The 20,604-nt window shown below is 31.1% G+C and overlaps 1 protein-coding gene across 1 annotated transcript in view; it reads left to right on the top strand.

Moving 5' to 3' along the window:
* LOC129221865 (protein polybromo-1-like) overlaps positions 1–20,604 on the top strand; it is a 120,802-nt gene that overhangs the window by 53,470 nt on the left and 46,728 nt on the right. Inside the window, 7 exon segments of the mRNA XM_054856220.1 lie at positions 1,597–1,670; positions 3,711–3,753; positions 7,230–7,511; positions 11,082–11,176; positions 16,518–16,656; positions 16,903–17,004; positions 17,996–18,070. Of these exon segments, the coding sequence (XP_054712195.1) occupies positions 1,597–1,670; positions 3,711–3,753; positions 7,230–7,511; positions 11,082–11,176; positions 16,518–16,656; positions 16,903–17,004; positions 17,996–18,070 (810 nt within the window).

The following is a 20,604-nucleotide window of genomic DNA, read 5'->3' as shown; positions in this document are numbered from 1 at the left end:
AATCAAGCCCTAGGTTTTATCGTTTAGCTATCGGGAAAATTATTTTTATTTAGACTGGAAGCGACCATCATATTGACCATTAATATTCTTCTGAAGGGCGAGAAAGGGTCCAAGTTCCAAAGTAGAAACCTTTTGAGCAAGTTGAGAGACTCATGTTTCAAGAGAAGGGGGGGGGGGGAGCTATTTCCCCAAAAAATATTTTTACAATTATCAAAACCAAATTTTTCATTTTTCTTTTCAGTTCAAAATTAAAGAATTGGTCGGAATTGTATGAACCCCATGTCTGAAAAATTTTCACAAAATAAAAAAAGTTTATTTCAGTAAAATTTTGCTGCCCCTAAAAATTTGCCACTCTAGGCAGCAACTTTTCTGCCTGTTTGGAAATTCGGTCTTGTTTGACTCTGTGTGTTGTAATTAGGGATATAATAGAAATATTCGTAATTACTTTCAGTTTTTCACAAAGAATTAAAGTGATAATCATTAATGTCATTGAAAGTGATCAAGATTCAGATGAACTGCCTGAAATGGAAGGTACTCAATGAGGAAATATACCAAGTTAAAAAATAAACGGAACTTTTGTTCTTAAATAAGTTTTTACAAGTTTCTATAAAATATTGCTTATAGGAAGAATCAATGATCTGCTGTAAATTCACGCATTAATTTAAATTAAATTAGCTTTGGACTTTTTTATTGCCACATTAATCACCTCACTGTTTTTCATCATTTCAGGAAATAAAAATTAAAGGAAATATTTTTTAATTTCCACTGAAAAATCAAGTGGCAAACCTTGATTTGAAGATTACAGTAACATGTAACTGAAGCCAATTTATTCAATTACCTGAGGTTTTTTTTTTTGTGAAGAAACATTCTGTGTTTGTTTAATCCTTACTTTGATGTGAAAAATCTCTTAAATAATATATCAGTAGCTCACCAAGCATGAGTGAAACCCGGGTTGGAAGTTTTTGGTGTCGCCCCCCCCCCTTCCCCCTTTTACAAGTGCAATAAATAAATTTAAAAAAATTATAAAAAACGTTCTGTGTAAACATATAAAAATGAAATTCTTAAAATTTTCAAACAACATTTTAAGTTGGCTAATGCACAAAAAAGAAATAAAACTATGAACGCTTTTTATATAACATCACATTCATTCTCAAAACGCCTTTTAACTAATAAGTGTTTTTTTTTTTTTTTTCAAAAAAAATTTTACCAAGGTGAAAACCAACATTTTTGTATATATATTGTCAGTTACATAAGTTACGATTAAAAATCTGAACATTTGTTGATAAAAAGATACTTTTCAAGAAGCGAAACTATGTGTTTTTCTATTGTTGAGAGGGGGAGAAAGTTGCGGAGCGACACAAAATGGCAGACGATTGAACATGTCGCTACTTAAGAGACGGATGGAGGGTTTTAGTTTTCACATGATCACTACATTTTTGTTAAACTTCTTGAACTAATTCTGCACTTATAATGTCTTCTAGCCAAGGGCTGTAATTAGTTTACAATTGGCAATTTTGGACGAGTTTTAATCAAATATTATTTTGTATTTGACTAAAAATCGGATTTTGATTTATTTTGCATTTTGTTTTCTAACAGGATGAAGAAGGTCGCTGTTTTAGTGATTCATTGGTGGAATTTTCAGAAACGGATTCATCTACTGATCCATCAAAGTAAAGAACAATTACAATTTAATTAGTCCTTTTTAATTTTTAGTCACTTCAATTTTTAGCCATGAGAATCTTCTGCTATTTGGAAGATTTCTGCTTTTTCAAAAAGTTTTAAAGTACTCCAGTAAACAATTTTTAATTTTGCTTAATTCTCCAATTTCTCATTAGCTGAATTTTAACTGTTTACCTATTAAAAACATTCTTCAGACTGAAAAAGGACTTTTTTGTTACACATTAAGTCCTAATTGAAATAAGGAGTAATTTGCTGAACTGTGATGGTACAAAAACTGCAATGAGTAGGAGGATAAAGTTAAAGCATTTGACCTAAAAGATTCTGTCATCAGGCTGTGTTGCTCCCTCTCCTTGTTCTTTTTTGAAGAAGTCTGGTTGGAAAAATCACTTGACCAGTTGAGAGATGGAGAGAAATACTCTGCATTATCTCTCCTAGAGATTTGAAAAGCATTATGTATAATTTTTTATAAACAAATTTATTTTGACTGATAGAGTAAATATGTTATTGTTGAATGGGAATGCAGCATTCCTCTCTTAAAAAAAAAAAAAAAAAAAAAACTTAAGTTAGCTGTAATAAGACTATGAGATATGATCCGTAATAATGGCCTCATGTAGGATTATTTATTATAACCTGTATGTGCTTTTCTTTTATTTTTTTTAAAGCATGTTCATTGATGCATTAATGGATACATTAAATCATGCTGTACAATAGGAAAAGTAAAATAATCGTCTTGTATTAAATCTAGGACACAGCATGAAAACTCTTGATTACCCTAGGCTAAAAAGCAGTACAGTCAGCCCCGCTTAATCGGGTAACGGATAAACGAATAAAACTTCCTAGAACCAAATATTTCCCCATAGGCACAGTGTTAAAGAGCCCTGCTTACTCAAATAATTTCCCTGGATAATCAAATAATTATTAATCAGCTTTCGCAAATATTTTTGTGGAGAAATTTTTTTAATAAATTAGAAAAAAATTAAGTAAGAACAATAATTGTTTTTTAAAATATAAAGTAGTATTTATTGCTGAGAACTGGTCAGATTTATATTCTGTCAAGTTTCTTTTGTCTTTGTCATTAATAAAAAAAATAAAAAAAAATAGTGCAGTTGATAATTAGATTAAAAAACACAAATAAATATGCATATTTTAGACGATAAGTTGATAAATATTAAATGTAAGATGCGGTAGCTGAGGAGTTGAAATAGTTTTCATACGTACTTGTAATATCTATACTAATTATTGAACTACTTTGTTGTTCATTTAACTTATTTCAAAAACTTTTTAGCAATAACATTAATTATTTCTTTTACATAGTTATTGATTTATTATTATGTTATAAGGCAAATGATGTCAATTTAGAAAGGTAATAAAATTTCCCCGCTTAATCAAATACCCCTGTTTATCAAATAATATTTCTTGGTACCGACGATACTCAATTAAGGGGGGCCAACAGTATCAAGCTGTTAATTCATTTGGCTAAAATCATGCATTTGTTATTCTTCAACTTTGTCATCACTTGAAAAATTTAAAAACTGCTTGCCATTTTCTAGCCTGACTTCAGCTAGACTGACTCAGAATTTCAGCCCCAAGTCCAGATTTTTGAATAAATTAAGACAACAAGGACCTTAAACTGTGCAGAAAGCATTTTGTATTTAGAAAAATCATTTCCATGAAAATAAATATGACCTGGTTTATGTTTCAAAAATATTAGTAGCTTTAATTAATGTATTTAAGATTATTAATTTTTCTCAAATTAAAAGAAGTGTATTGCTTAGCGAAAAAAAGCTACCAATTCCATTTCAAAAAAGTAGCTACAGATGAAATTGCTATTTTCATGAACTTGCCACTAAAGAATTTAAGCCGTTATGTCCTTTGAACAAGTCCCCCTCTCTTAAAGTTTTGCTGCTGATTCTGGGTCAAAATTTTCATGGGATTTAATTTTTAGAATGCCTGTTTTGTGAATGACTGTTTTCACATGTGAATTTTTCACATTTTTATTTTAAAGGTTTTTAATTGTATCTATTTTTCAGGAAAGTGTTAAACTTGGATATGATCAAAAGGAACTTAGATAAAGTAAGAATATTTTTCTTACGTAAATTGTATTGATTGTTATATTCTCAACTATATGAAAGCAAAATTAAGGTACAAATATTATTAAGTCGGGAAATATTGTTGATCTGTTTTTTATGTATGATGTTTGTTGTTTATGCTTAATTGAAACTTTTTAAAAACTTTTTACAACAGTTAAAATATGTATGTTTTTAGCATGGTTATCTTTAATCTTACCTTCAAAAGTATTGCTAACCACTTCTAGTGATCAGATACTGTTTTATTCTGTGAGTTTCAACTATACCATTTTCCCAAGTACACGAGGATTCATTAAGAACAGTGGCTTAAATGCTGGAAAAGTATAAAAAATGCTAGAAGTGAAAAGAAAAAAAATATCTTTTAATGTCTTAAAGAAATTTAACTTTCAGCTTGTAACATAAAAAAATGCATTTAAAAAAAAGGAATGAAAAACATCTTAAATGCACCATTAGCTATTATTTAAAACCATAGTTTACATTTATAATCTAAAAATGATGGAAGGATATAAAAAGCTATAATGAAAACAAAAAGCCGCTGCAGAATAAACTTATTTCGTTACAAAAAGCTTTTTAACAAGACTGTTCATGGGATTCAATTTGAACTGGAGAGAAAAAGTTTTTATGTCATTAAAAGTGGGCAAGAGTTTAAACTACTAACACTACGATAAATTCCAAGTGATTTGGATGACATTCATGAGGCTGTAGTCCCTTGATTGGTAAAACATTGGATTTGTAACTGGAAGTTCCCTGGCTGGATGGAAGATTCTCCATGTTCATTACTGGTGACTGGGGCAGATTAAATATGTCTTGTTCACAAAGGCCTTCAAAGTCCCATTCCAAAACAATTCTTTTGAGGGTGCTGGAATGGAAATTGCTCGGCTTCTGGTCTGGATTTAAAAAAAAAAAAAACAGTGCTATCTCCAGCGCCCAATCCCACTGGTTAAACCACATATAGTGGTAGGTTACGAGTTACCATGGAGTGTAATGATAGAAAGTAGAAAAGCAAAATCTACGTATTTTTAAATTTTTGAACAAAACATATTTGTTAATCAAAATGGTTAAAAATTGTGATACGTCAGAACAAATTAGGGTGAATTTGTAAATATTAATGCTATTATTGATATTTTGTATTGTCAGAATATTTTTTCCTTTGTTTGAAATGTAATGTTTTTTTTATTTTTATTTTATAGGCAATGTGGTTAATCAGCATTCTAGCAGCTTCAAAAAAAAATATTTTACCACCGGTTATTCTTATTATTATTGTTATTATTATAACTAGAAAATTGCTCCTCTAAGTATAACGGGCAAAACTTGCTTCTACATTTAAATGAAGCAATCATCTGTTTGTTGATATTTTAATAGGTGAAATTTTAACCCTAACTCCAGTAGATAGCGTTCATTGCTGACCACTTTTTCGTTTCTTCACTCTCCTAAAATTAGTCTTACCAGTAAAACAGTTAAGTTACCAGAGCCAGTTCAGCTTTGAGGAAATAAAGCATTTCCCTGCATGTCAAACATTGCCAAAAAATATTATCAAACTATAAATAACTTACTGGATTTTTGATGCTTTAGCAATGAAATAACACCTTCACGCATGCTATGGCGCAAGTTTCATTGTTGGTGACATCAGCGTTACTCCATCAGTGAATTAGCTATTATACAAGGTGCTCCGTTTTAACCTGCAAGACTTTTATTTTCCCAACCATTAGTCCTAGATGTATACTTCCAATTGCAAAAATGTTCAAAATCAGATGCAAGGTTAAGATATTGAAAGTTTGCAGTGAAAATAAAAAGGAGTCAAATAATACTAAGTTTAACTTTTTATACAGGCCCCAGCTCCCCTCACTTATACTTAGGGAAATAATCTCCATTGAAAAATAATCCCAGCACAGAAAAGTTTGAAGTTAGTATGACCAATATTCACCAATATATGCAACGCAGCGTTTTGTGACTTACGCCAGTTTTCACTCGTCGTCATGGCACAATTGGGGGGAAAATATAGTGGTTAGCAAGTGTTCAAAATTACATGTGTGCATAGAGTGTGATTTTTCAAATTATTCGAGGTTTTGTAGTGTGTCTTTGCGTATCACGGCATAACATTTTTGAATAGCAATGAAAAATATAAATACCTTGTTTCTCGTACTTTGACGATCTGTCATTCTTCTGAAGGAGCGATAAGTTCTGATCTCATCTTCTGTATGGACTTAAAATACCCCCCTTGAAACTTTAAACTGGAATATCTTCTTGAGTTTTGGTCGCACAAGTGTCAAGTTTTTTGTGTTAGTAACGGTTTTCAATGAAGGTTATTTCTCTAAATATTAGTTAGGGGACCAAGGGCTTGTATAGAAAGTTAAATTTTGTATTTTTTGACTCATTTTTATTTTTGCTTCAAACTTTCAATATCTTAACTCTGCATCTGATTTTGAATATTTTTGCAATTAGAAGTATACATCTTGGCCTAACGGTTGCGAAAATAAAGGTCTTACAGGTTAAAACAGAAAATCCTGTATGTTGTCACCTCAGAGCAATAATAGGGTATCTTAGTGTTACTCATGGGACTAAATATCCAACTGTTGATCTGAGGTGACGATATAAAGGAGGATTTTTGTTTTACTAGGTGCTATTTACTGGTTAAATTTTTTATTCTACTGTTATTAATTTCCCAATTTAGATTTTTTGTCTGGTCCTCTAAAAGTACTTATTGGATAAACACTAACATGCATTCCTTATATGCACACATTTCCATGCATAATTACCACCATTCAGGGGTACTTTGAGTCATGCTGGTTAACTTAGCAGTACCTCAATTCTTTTTTCTGTATTTGATTTTAAAAAGTGTGAAAGCAGAAGGTGGAGTGCTGCACTCTTCTGAAGTTTTCTACTCTTATTTTATGAAAAAGTGTTGACAATATTCTACATAATTAATTCAGCAGTTCTAAAGTAACTGTTTGTAAGCTATTTTTGAAGTTGTTAAAATTGCTCTTTCTACATTGTAATATTCTATGCAGTATAAATGATAGCAATCTCCTTGTGTTGGGAAGTGCAAAAAGGAAATTTTTGAATATTTTAGAGCTTCTATTTTTCAGCTTTAAAGTTGAACTACATTTTAAAAAATAGTATATTTTACTTCCCATTTCCAAGACGGCTGAAAGCTACCTTAAATGACAGGATAACTTTGGCCAGTTTGATAATTTATTTTAAATGGAATTAGTAATCATCGTTCCTTCTTATTAAATAACTACAAAACTTTTTCTGCCAGTTTAAATCAAAAAATATGAGGAAACTATTAAAATATGAGAGATGCAACGTAAAGTAAAAGAATTGTGACTTGAAATTTTCTTGAATGACTATACAAATGAGTGGAATAATTCATTCCAAGAAACGGGGTGGCTCTCATATATGAAACGGTTTCAATAGTATAATGGATTTTAATAGTGCTTTTTTAAAAATTCTGATTTTTAGGGGAAGTATAAAAGATTAGATCGTTTCCAAGAAGATATGTTTGAAGTATTTGAATTTGTCCGCCATCGTAGCCGTACTGATTCTCAAGTGTTTGAAGATTCTGTTGAACTGCAATCATTTTTTATCAAAAGGCGGGATGTGTTGTGTAAGTGTGGAGAAGTTCTTCTCTCTCCTGCTTTGCAGTATACAGAAGCTGATTTACAAGCCAGTGTTGAAACTCTAAGAGCTCAAAAGTTACCCCGAGAACAACAAGAAGCTGAAATGGAACCAAAGCAAGAAAAAGTAATGTTTTTACTTTGTATATATATATACACAATGTTTCAGAGTTCAAGTAATCATGAATTATCCACTGTTTATTAGGGTGGTTCAAAAATACATGTAAAAAAAAGTTTCTCCTAGATACCAGGACACCTCTCACCCCTCAATATTTTTAGACTGGTGGATAGCAATATACTGGAAGAGTTTTAGCTTCCTATTTTAACTGAAAGATGGTGCTCAACTCATTCCCCCAAACTTCATCAGTATGGGGAACGGGTTAAAAAGAATACATAGAAATGAAAAAACAATGCTACATATTATAATATACTCGAGTGTTATGCATATGCATTACAAGAAAAACATTATTTACAAAAAAAAAAAAAAAAAAAACAGCTGGGGAAATCAAATGTTTCTAAATTTGTGACATTTTCTATGGTACGGCTAATGTTAAATTGATTGGTCATGAAGCACAGTCTTAAAATTTCAGTAAGAAGCTATAACTTTTACAGCATAATGCTATTAGTAAGTCTAAAAAAAATAGGGGGTGTCCTGGACTCTAGCTGAAAAAAAGTTTTTTTGAACCACCCTAATATATATATATATATATATATATATATATATATATATATATATATATATATATATATATATATATATATATATCTTTTGGAATTTGTTTTTATTAATACTTTAAAAAAAATTCTCATTTAATATATTTTGATACTCTGCCACATTATGCTTAACATACAAAGTTATGGTTTTCAAAGTTATATTTTCTTTTCCCAGCTGGATTTACTTAGCTTCCTTTCATACGAGCAAATAAAATTTATTAACATGTTGATTAAATGAATAAAAATTAAAACTAAGTCAACATTTTAAAGAAGTTTCTCATTTTTTTCTCCGTAAAATTACACCATCTGTACATTATTTTACGCTACAATTACAGTACATTACTGTGAAAAATACACAGACTGGAGATAATAAGAGTCGGGGGGGAAAAAAATGTGAGGGAAAAAAAGCTTTTTTCTCATTTTTTTTTCTGGAGAAGTTAATTTTTGCTCAAGAGAAAAATTGTCATTTTTTTAAAATTAAATATTGTATTTGGAAACTTATATTGTTTGCATTCCAATGTTTTTTTAAAAATTATTATTATTATTTAAAAAGGCTTTCCATGTTCATTATCTCACATGAAAGCACTAATTTTGATAATGCAATCTGAAAGATGGTGTAATTTCTCTTTGTACCCAAGTATTACATGCTATTTTTGTCAATATAACTAAATGTATACACAGGACAGGATTATATCAATAATATCAAATAATGGAAATGTTTAAGTTAAAATGTTAATATATTTTCATTTAATGTGTGTAATATATGTGTGTAGTGTGTACGCGTGTATGCAACTGCATGTAAAAGCTTTTATGAGACAGAAACAACTTCTTGTTTAAAATCACATAATTAAATTTAAAAAAAAAAAAAAAAAAAAAAACAGCAAATTTCTGTCAAGAAAATGTTTTAGAAATTTATAAAACTGCAGCCTATTCAAAATTAATTGAGAATGATGTCTGAACTAAAGTGGATAATTTTTGGTGTTATAAACTTAGAAATCTACTGGCAGTTAAAAAACAGAAAGCCTTTTTTTTTTAACAGTAAAAGTTAACATATATTTCTAAAAAGGAAAATAATATAGACAACATGTATTTTTAGATATTTAGCACTTTTTAAGTTTTGTAAGAAAGCATTACTATAAAAGTACATTTTAATTGGAAAAAAAATAATTTATCCATTTTTTCCTAATTTTTTTTTCACAGCTTCAAATTTTCTAGAAATTTTACATCCCTAACACAGACTAATTCATAATTTATATTTTATTATGTCAATGAACATTATTGTAAGACATACATCTGTAAGATTTGGTTTTACTCTATTGCAGTAAACCCATCTAGAAATGGAAACAAACAAGTGTAGAGTTTCTTTCTCTTACATAAAAAAAGTTATACACACTTGCATACAAACATGTTAGTATTGTTGATAAAAGAGGTGGACTCAAACAGAGTCTGTATTTTTGACTGTAATCTGTATTTATTGGGCTTGTAGTTTGGAAAAAGCAAATATCTAAAATAAATTTAGGGTTGGTTGGGGTAAGTGGGATGCCTGAACTGATCTTTTTTTTTTTTTTTTGAAACCTTATACAAAAGTTTTTAAACAAAAAAATTTAAACTTATTGTCTTATTTTATCTTAGACATTATTAATGAACAAAAGTTTATCACTATTTTTTAAAATAATGCTTTAAATATTCTTAACCCTTAGATTTAAAAAAAAAAAAAATCAGATGGGTGTGTCACTTATCCCATAATAAGGGGTAATTGGGTCAACCTCCTTTTATTTAAATTAAAATTAAGTATATCTGAAAAAGGGCTACAGAGGTTTTACTTGATAAAGTGTAAATTTTTAGTATGCATTATTTTTTTGTAAACGCATCTATTTACGAGATATTTACTGTCTTTTAAATTTGTATGACTGAAAATATATAAACAAAAAACAAAGCAATAACATCTGAAATTTATTGAAAACCTATTAGGTACATATTTTATTTTTAACATACAAAGGTGTGTTCAATAAACGTAATACAGTTGATTAAGGTTGATTTTGGTAAATTAACCAAAACTGTAAGCTGAAAAAGAAATTGTAAACACTAAATGGCTGCGTCTGTTGTAAGTGTGCTAAGGAAAAAATATCATCATACTGGACTTCATCGCAGCAATAATTCCAACATCCTCTGCACCAGGCCAATAAAAACTCACCATTTCTATTCCTCATTGTAACAGTTTTTTTTTTTTTAAATTTGTGTCATCAACTTCCAACATTAGACGTACATAATGCTTTATAGTTTACTTTGATGTAAGTTTAACAAATACATAATCACCAGCTTTACAGCTTTTGTAGCTGAACTATCAATTCCTACTAGGTCATCATAGTTGTCTTATATTTCACTAATACAAATATTTAATAAGAGTTGCTTTTGATTTTGAAATCCCCGTTATTATTGGGAGACCCACTTTATCCCTTATAGCAAAAATTTACAGGGTAAGTGGGACCCCTCCTTTTAAACACTTATTAATAATATTTTATACAAAAATGCCTGTCGTTGTATGAATTTTAGTTAAAACTGTACGTGAAAAATTAATTATCTTTAAAAAATTATAAAAACTAACCTGGAAACATTTTGTTGAAAAACGTTGCTTAAACTTGCATTTAAACATTTTTTTTTTAATGAGTGCTATGACCTAGAAAAAAAATCCAGGAAATCCAAATATATGCAAAACCATTCAGTGTGATGAAATTTAACTTGACTGGTGCAAAAAAAGTGAAAACTTTATCCATATTTCAGTTTTAAAGGGTGACCCACTTACCCCAGTGACCTACTTCCCCCAACCAACCTTACCACATTTGTGTGACAGTATATGCAGATTTCTTTTTTCATTTTCACTGCATTCATGTAGTTTTTGCTATTGAGAGTGAATTATTTTGTACACTTTTTCAATTTTCCCATTTATATCAGTTATTTTTATGTTTTCTTTTGTTTTTTTCAGGAGGAGACACGAACAAATGAAATATCTAGTTCTGATAGTGCTATTTTTCAAAATCAAACATATAATGTTGGTGACTTTGTGTACATTGAACCAAGGTATTTATTTATTTATTGAGTTTACTTTTTTCTACTTGACCAAAAAAAGACAAGGAAAATAAACTTTAAAATTACATACATTCCTTTAGGAGATTAACAGGGATTCATCCTTAGCAAAGACGAAACAGTTTGTAATCTGGTTATCTAAATTGGTCAGTACTTAGGCTTGGTCAGCAGTGTAGTGCAGCAAATAACAAAGCCAACAGAATGTTGAGTTATATCGATAGATCTTATTCACATTATACTAAGAAAGTTCTACCTTTATGCAGGTGTTCGGTAAGACCTCATTTGGTGTATACTGCATAGCTGCCAAGTGCTCCGTTTTTCCCGGAGTTTCTCCGATTTTTATTGCATACTCCAAAAATCCGATTTTTTCCAAAAAACTCCGTTTTTTTGACTTTGCTTGTACACTTTTCGATTTTTGAGGAAAAAGAAGAAATTTCCCTATCCTCGAAAGCAGGAATTGTGCGCAAACTCAACAAAAGAGAAGACAATTTGATGCTTTGGAAGCTTAGTGTCAGGATAAACACTGAGGGGGAGCGCCGATTGGAGATCGTCGTTTTTTCATCGAGCATTTCAGCTACGTGTAAAACGTAGCCGCCATGTTTGGTCATTCAGAAGATGGAAGTTAGCAGACGATACTTAAGCGCCTTCGTTTTCAAAGACAAAGCAGAATTGGGTGTTTCTTTTAACTGCAAACTAATGAAAATAAGCAAAATGTTTTTTTTTTGGTTATTTTAAATAATTTTATTGAGAAATATGAAAACAGTTATACCATTTAAAATTTCATTTTATCCTTATTGCTTTCGGCACGAATGTGCTAAAAATTCGCAATTAAATTGTAGTTTCATGGGGATTTTTTATTTTTGAATTATTTTCATGCTATAAATTCAAAATTTTATATCTGAATTTTTGACTTAGTCGCCATATTTGGTCATTTGCGAGATTTTAGTACACAAGACTCTTTAGTGGCCAAGTTTTCATAATTGGAATTAGTTGTTGATTGGAATGCAAACTATTGAAAATAATGCAAAATAGGCTTTTTTTTCGGAAAATTCTAAATTTTTTTCTTGAAAAATGCAAAATTTTTTCTTCAGAATATTACTCGATCCTCATTGGTTTAGACTCTAATGTGCTAAAAACTCGCTATTTGGTCTAAATTTTAATTTTTTTAAGGCTCATTAATTATTTATAATTACTTTTAATGCAACAAACTCAAAAATCTATTGTCTTGACTTTTTCGCGTTGTTGCCATGTTTTGTCATTTGCAACATGAAGTAGACAAGACTATCAATAGCCTAAGTTCCCAAAAACAGAATTAGTTGTTTGTCTCAATACAAACTATTAAAAATAACAGAAGGCAAAAAGTTATGTTTTTTTTTTTAAATTTCCCCTTCAAGAAAATTATTTAATCTATTTGATCCTTATTGCTTTGTAGACTTTGCTATAAACTGAAACTATTTCATCTAAATTGAAGGTTCCTGCTGACTTCTCCTTCATTTATTTTTTATTTTTATTTTTTTTAAATAAATCAGAAACCTATTTTAACTTAAATTTTCCATGTGCAAAAAAAGTATTGAATATCTATCTCTCTTTAAATCCTATTCATTTTTTTTTTTTTTAAGGGAAGTTGTAAAAACTGCCTCCCCCACTCCAGTTTGTATTTCAAAACTTAATGACATTGGTAGCCACTAAGTTTTTGGAGTCGAGTGCCACTGGCCACTTTCAAAATTTCAGAGTCTTGACCTTTACTATGAAGTTGCTTTACTTCCAAGTATAAGAAATAATTTTTTTTTTAATCTTCAATATGTTCTTATGCATGTAGGATATGTATAAAAGCATATTTTTAAAAAGGATTGCAGTTTTATTAAATCAAACAGTAATCATGTTTTTTTTAAACTTTTCAATCTGTATCTATGTAATGTTGCTTTTTTAATGTAAAATAATTTTGTTCTAAACTTGGTTGTAGTTTTGTTGAAAATCTAACATGAAAATTTAGAAAAACATTTTATAAGTGCTTAGAATTTATGGAAACTTATGGTACAGAAGGAAGGTTTAGCGCAGGCCACGATTTCATGCTCCTATTTTAGCCCTCAGTGCTCCTATTTTTTCCCTTAAGTGCTCCTATTTTTTGTATCTTGAGGTTGGCAGCTATGATACTGTTCAATTTTGATCTTAAGCAAGGTATTACCTTGATGGAAAGGGTTCATAGGAGCTCCACTGGACTCATAAAGCGGGAATTCTCACAATGACAGATTTTGAACGGCTTTAACAGAATTTGGAGTCCTGGATTAAAGATTGACCTTGATTCAATCTGTTACACCCATTTTCGACAGTGCTGTAGGATGGTGCGTTACCAAAAGGATTAAGTTCATCGTTGCACTCTTGTCTTTATAACCCTCATCAAAAGTTACAAAAAATAATAGCACAAAAATGTTCACAATTCAATTTCATTTTTTGCCTGAGATGATATTATCAATTTACTGTAAACAACAAATTACAACAAAATGGCAAACTGTTCTAAAGACTTTATGGTTAAACACCGAATTTTTGTTTGGAATCATCTTTGATCGCTAAGCAACTCTAAATCTTGCAAGGTCAGAAACATAAATAGCAACCCTTGTATTAAAGTGGAGCTAGAATGAATTCTAATGATTGCTAAACTTGTGAGAAATTATATGACGTCTGTTATAATTGCAAAGCTATTTACGGATTGTCTACCTCAGAATCAATTTTTATTTTCAACTAGCCTCCTTGAATTTCAGTTTTAATATAAACACCTGTTTAGTAATTATTATTAAATGTGAACTTTGCTGCACTGATAAAAGGGATTCTAAATCTCTGCCGATGCTCTTACTTTAAAGGTCAAGATTTGCAGTCACATCTAGGTATGTGATGACAGAGTTTGAAAATGCAGCAATTTAAAATTTTTTGCAACAAGAGGGTTCAATCCAGGCATAAATTGAGCTTGCTTTGCAGTCTGTGTTCTTGAAACAGTTTTGTTCTTCACAAAATAACACATTGAAAATCAACCTCTTCATATAATTTTGTCACTTACAATTAAGTCCTTTCAAGGGGTGCCCATATAGGGGGGGCCCCTGTGGCAGAATTTTATTTTACTTTCTGCGACAAATTTTCTGAATCTAATTTCTTTCTGCAAGAATGCTCCGTGAAGTGAAAAATGAACTAATGGACAAACTTAAGAGCAGTTCATTTCGAAAGTGGAAAATTTATTTATTTATTAACAAATTTCACACACCTTCTTGTTTCGATAAATTCATTTATACAAAAACAAAAAGCATTAAAGCTCAGTATCAGGGTTTCCAACAGATTTTCAGTTTGCGCTAGGGGAAAAAAAGTAACTTTGAGCTAAGTCTATATGGCAAAAAATATTAACACCATGGTAACAGCAATTGGTAAGTGGAGAAAAAAAAATCAAATCTAACCAAAAGCAATGTAAATTATTATGCTAATTTATGTAATGCTAGTGTAAATTATTATGTTGTACCAGGGGGTGATTGTTTAAACAGAGATGCCACTCTCATATTTAAGTTTTCAGTCTTAATCTCTTAGCATTTACTTATCTGTAGTTTTTAATACCAGAAAACTAGATGCAACATCTATTCAATACTCAAAGAAATAAAATCCGGAGAAAATTTTTTTTTAAATTAAAATATTCATTACAGTTTGTGGCCCCCCCCCCCAAAAAAAAAAAACTAAAACATGCATATGATTTGAAAAAATAAATAAGGATCACCCCTCCTCCTCCCATAAGAAAACTAAATTAAAATATGTATTTTACACAACTAAAACCAAGTATCCCCCTCCCCCCAAAAGGAAAATGAATTTAATTAAAATATGCATTACAGTTTTAAAAAAAAACTAAAACATGCATGTGATTTTGAAAAAAAAAAATGATAAAATAAAGGGCACCCTCCCATAAAAAATTAATATGTGCAATACACAAGATTATAAACAAAGTATCCCCCTCTTCCCAAACGGAAAATAAATTTAATTAAAAAACACATTTTAGTCCGAACAAATTGAAAATTCAACCACCCCCCCGGAAGAAAATAGGATTTTATTAAAATACTACAGCAAAAAAGAAATCCCACTCCAGGATTGCCCCCTCCCCTAAGGGCAAGGGCACACCCCTTTCAATATCGCCGAGATCCCCCTATGAAAAAAAATCCCTCAAAACACCCCCCCCCCTGCTCCTTACAAATTTTAATGTCTCAGTCTTTTCCAGGACCTCCCCCCCCCCCCGCCAGGTGGGCACCCTTGCCCTCTCCCTCATGTGAAAAAAAGAATTTAAATCAAGTACTGGAGCAAAAAAAAGTTCCCTTTCCATGTGAAGAAAAAAGAATTTAATTAGAATTTGCATTTAGAAAAAAATCTATAACTCCTCCAAAGAGATTTTCATTCATGTAATCACCCCTATCTGAATAAAGATTAGTCAGCCCAAAATACAACACAATTTATCAAGTATTCCATCTGTTTTCTGTTGCTGCAACTTGCGACACCGCAAATAAGCAATTTTTTAAGGACTTAAATTAATTTTTCAACAGAGGTGAAAAAAAGCAAGTCAGCACAAATCTTTCACACAAACACAAACATGTGCGTTTCCAGCCACTCTTCTTTGATCAATACAGGGTTGCTTTAAAATCGCTCCACATTGTGAGAAGTTCTGGTTAGAACTGGTTTCTATCCATGCCATACCTACCGATCTCCCATATTGCAGACTATCACAGTCATCAATGATCGCTCGATTTGGCGCTCGCCAAAGTTTTTTTTTCTTTTGTAAATTGTCGCAATTATTTTATTTTTTATAGGAAATCAGGCCTTTTCCTTAATTCATAGTCAAGTTAAATTTTTTACCGTGAAACAGCTATTCTTTGGTATTGTTCTGCAGAATAATTTTTTTGCTGACCTTTTTTTTCCCCTATCCCTTTTTTCCGTCCTTAGTGCAAAATCTTTCTGCACAAACTCTCTCTCATTCTGCGACAATGTCGCCGTGTCGGCAGCTTTCTGCTACGGGAAGGGGGGGGGGCTTAAGCGCCCCCCCCTTGAAATGAAAACTTCCTTGATTTTAGTACTTTTCCTTTGCAAAAATATATATGCTTTACATATATTCAAAAAAATGCATGTATTTATAAATTCTCAAGAATTTGGTTGGTAAGAAATGTATTGCAAACTAGGAAAAATTAAAAAGAATTCTAGTGAATTAGATTCTTTGATAATCATATCGTATTAATGAAAAAGCCTGGATTTTCTGGGTTTTTTTTAAAAGTTAGCTTTGTACTTACAAATAATTGTTCTTATTCATATTATTTTTACATAGGGAAAAGGGCATGGAGCCTCATATAATGCATGTTGAAAAATTATGGAGAGATAATCAAGGAGAGCAATGGCTGTATGGTTGCTGGTTTTATCGTCCCAATGAGACATTTCATCTAGCTACTAGAAAATTCTTAGAAAAGGTGATTGCTGTAACCCTCCGTAAATGGACAAATATCTTTTTAAAAGTTAATTTTAACATATTTTATCAAATTAGAAAAGATAGGATGTTTCTTCACATGGTTATATGCTTACCAAAAAAAAAAAAAAAAAACATCTATACCTTATAATTAAGCATATCTTATATTTTTGTACTCTTTTTAATTTATTTCTGCTTTTAAAATGTCTAATTTTGTTTCGACAGTTTTGAATCTATTTTGCTTTTACAGGAAGTTTTCAAAAGTGACAACTACAACAGTACTCCACTGAATCAAGTGATAGGAAAATGTTATGTCATGTTTGTTAAAGACTATTTCAAGTTTCGTCCTAATGTAAGTTTCTAAATACAGTACTTATTGTTGGTGCCTTTTTAAGTTAATGTCTAATACCATTTAAAATATAAATTCAAAAGTTGCATTATATTTGTTTATTTATCATGTAAATTTAATCAAAGTTCATAATGAGTGTTATGTAGTCCCAGAGACTGACAAAAGGTAAATTCTTTGCAACTAGGAAAGATTTTTAGGTGTTAAACAAATTACTTCTCCGAGTTTATGGGAAAATTCAGTGTAACATTGTTTCTAAAAGTTTCTTGCTCTTATAAAACTCATTGCTAAGGTATTTTTTCTTAGTTGTCCGGGCTTTATCGGCTCCTGTGTATTTCTGTTTTTTCCTCTTTCCAAAGTTTTATTAGGTTAGTGACACTCTAAAGTTTCCTAAAGTTTCAACTACTGAAAATTTTGATTGAATATAAACTATGAATCAGACACTTTTTTTTCACAGAAGTATTTTTTTTTCCTTAAATTTTGAACTTCAATGGAGATATTCCCTTTTGTTTGCATTTTTCCTTTCTGATATGATTTCATTGTATGTTTAAAGTTCTGATGGCTGTGAAGAACAGATTTCATAGCAAATGAAGAGGGTATGATTTCCAGTAGCACTTGTTCCCAGAAAACATGAAGGCTGCTTTAGCAGTAGAAAACGTTGAACTTATTTTCGCTTTCCAAAAGATAACACCCTATTGAAAATATGTATTGCATTTTCTTTAGCTGAATTTTTAAACAAGCACAAATATTCCCATCTCAGCTGCCAATTACATTAAAGGGTTATGCACATGCATCTTGATTCAGAAATGTAAACAAAATATTAACGACGTACGGAAACTACACATATTATTAAAAATACAGTTATGAGCTGGATTTCGAAACTACTGTTAATGTGGTTACAAAATGCTGTTTCTGTAAAAACATAACCAGTGCAAATCTCTTTTACAGTTATAATTTTATTAAGTCTATATTTTTATTGTTATTATTTTGGTTTTAGGAGTTTGAATTCAAAGATGTATATGTATGCGAGTCAAGATATTCAGCCAAGGCAAAAGCATTTAAAAAAATCAAAGTAAGTGTTTAACTGTTTTGTAAATTATTTTCCTCTGTGTACTTACTCTATTCGAGAGATTTTTATTTGATTATTTAATACCTGTGTCGTTTTCATGGTGTTTCTTGATTTGCTATTGACTCTGAGACACTTCAAAAATGTTGTAATACTTTTATTGCTTCAATACTTCTAAAATGATGTAATCTATCTCATTATATATTATCTATTTATATATTATACAGTCACCGTTATTAGTACAAGAAATGTAGCTGTGCTTGAAAGGTAACAAATATTGACTTTTTGAAAACATTATTTTATTACCTTTAATTTAAATAAAAAACTGCATCTACTTTTTAGCATAAAGTAAGTTAAAATAGTAAGAATAATAGTTATATTAAAATTTTATATGATAATCTAGATTTCACTCCGGGAAGTAAAAAAAGAAGTACTTTGGAAAAAGATCATTCAATAAATCATTCAATATGATACTTTTCAAAATCCATGATCCCAAAAATGGACACATCTTAAAAACTTTATCAACCGAGTAACTTTCGAACAAGATATCGGCATATGTCGATTGCCAAACATCCTCCTGATTCTGTAACGCCTGCAAATTATCAATTATGTGCAGGATTCATCTTACCGTAATTTCCTAAGTAGCATCAACTCTTCGGATTTTGCTGGGTCGATCATCGCCTCCTCCTAAACTCATCGCGTAACGCATGCTAATATCGTTGATATCAGAATCCGAGAACCAGTTTTCGATGAGCTGTTTTTCATCGAAAAATGAAATCGTAACGATCAATTTTTCTGATTAGAATTTGCCGGTAAAATTTCATCGGAAAAAGAGATCGTAACGATCAAATTTTCAGATGAAAATTATTGCCGAGCTACATTTTATCGGAAAAAGAGATCCTAACGATCAAATATTCAGATGAAAATTTGCGGAGTTACATTTCATCGGGAAAAAAAGTAGGTCGTTTAAATTTTCCAATAAAAAATTTTCTAATCTAAAATTTTTGGAAATCTCCCAACCGTTAAAATAGGATAAGTTTTATTATTCGAATATCCGACTATTGATCAAACGTAAGCCTATACGGATCAACATTGAGGGTTGAGAATCGGAAAAAAAAATGAGTGAGACTTTAACTCCAAATCCAACTCCTGTATTTTGGAAGGGTTTACTCCGACTTGCTGCAAAATCAATTCAACTTTAACTCCACAATTCCAACCCCGATTATCTCACTAGAATTGTGAACAAAATGATACTCCGACTCTTGAATGATTTCTCTCTATCTCCAAAACAATTCCACACCGTTCAATTTGACTCCCAAAATTACAGACTCTGATTCGGTTTGCGGGCAAAATGATCGATTCCGACTCTTCACTAGCTGGCGCCACAATCATATTCACTGAATAAAATTCTCACTTTCCGTTCAGAAATCTGTCATGGCCTTGGCTCCCGGTAGCTTACACCACAAATGATTTTCCATTTAACATATTATTTTCCTCCTTGGAAAGAGCGTTACTTGTTTAGTGGTTAGCATATGAAGCTCGTATTCCAGAGACCTAGGGTTTGATTCCCGGCCAAAGCAACTTAGGTTAAACTCATGAATCACGTTCATCAAAAGTAAGAAATTAAATAAACAAGTTATTAAAAATATTGAATAATTGTCCCAAATGACGTCATCCGAAAATATCTCTCCTGAAAGTTTTCAAGATGACGGAAGGGTCACGTGATCATCCAAAATGGCGGACCCCCTTCCCACTGTTAAATTGTTTTCCTCTTGCTTGTCCCTATATCGTGGCTGTTACTACTTCTCATTGTATTTTCATCCTAAATTCATCGCCTCGGAACACCACTGCTTATATATTGCTCCGAATCTCATCGTATTTTCCTCCAAAATTCATCGCCTCGGAACAGCACTGCTCGTATATTGCTCCAATCTCATCGGTATAGGGAGCAAAATGCATTGGATTTCGATGATCAGATTCTACTATTGCTGATGAGACATATTGGAGCAATTTCCAATGAAAACTCATTAGAATACGATCATCGGCAGCAGGGCTGTGGAGTCGGAGTCGGAGTCGGTGTCGAAGAGTCGGAGTCGGACTGATTTTGGAATAAAAGAGTCGGAGTCGGAGTCGTTAGAAAACATGCCGACTCCGACTCCGACTCCGGGCTTCTTTTTTTCTTTCCTTTTCACTGACTCTCCTTGCATTTTTAAAAAATTGATTACCGATTGGTTCGATTACATGTATAAAAAGATACTAATGAGAAAATAACTGCCATTATGGCAATCAGCTAGCTTGAATGCTTACCGAACTTTCTGTAGCCGTCCCCTAGTTTGCTTGCTTTTTAACTTAACTAATAGCAACTGTCAGCAAACGGTTTTGTTGAATAACATTTTCAAGTAATCACTTTCAAATAAAAATAGAAATATAGTGTTTTGTTCTATCTCAGTTTAAAATAGTAAAAGAAACGTAACAATTTAGTAAGTCGACGCCCGTAGCTAAGGTTGAAACGTTTAAGTGTAATCGGCAAATTCAAAGAA

The sequence above is a fragment of the Uloborus diversus genome, chromosome 5 (genome assembly GCF_026930045.1).
Source record: "Uloborus diversus isolate 005 chromosome 5, Udiv.v.3.1, whole genome shotgun sequence".
Taxonomy (NCBI): domain Eukaryota; kingdom Metazoa; phylum Arthropoda; class Arachnida; order Araneae; family Uloboridae; genus Uloborus; species Uloborus diversus.
The sequence above is the reverse complement of the archived record's forward strand: the minus strand, read 5'-3'. Positions and strand labels throughout refer to the sequence as shown.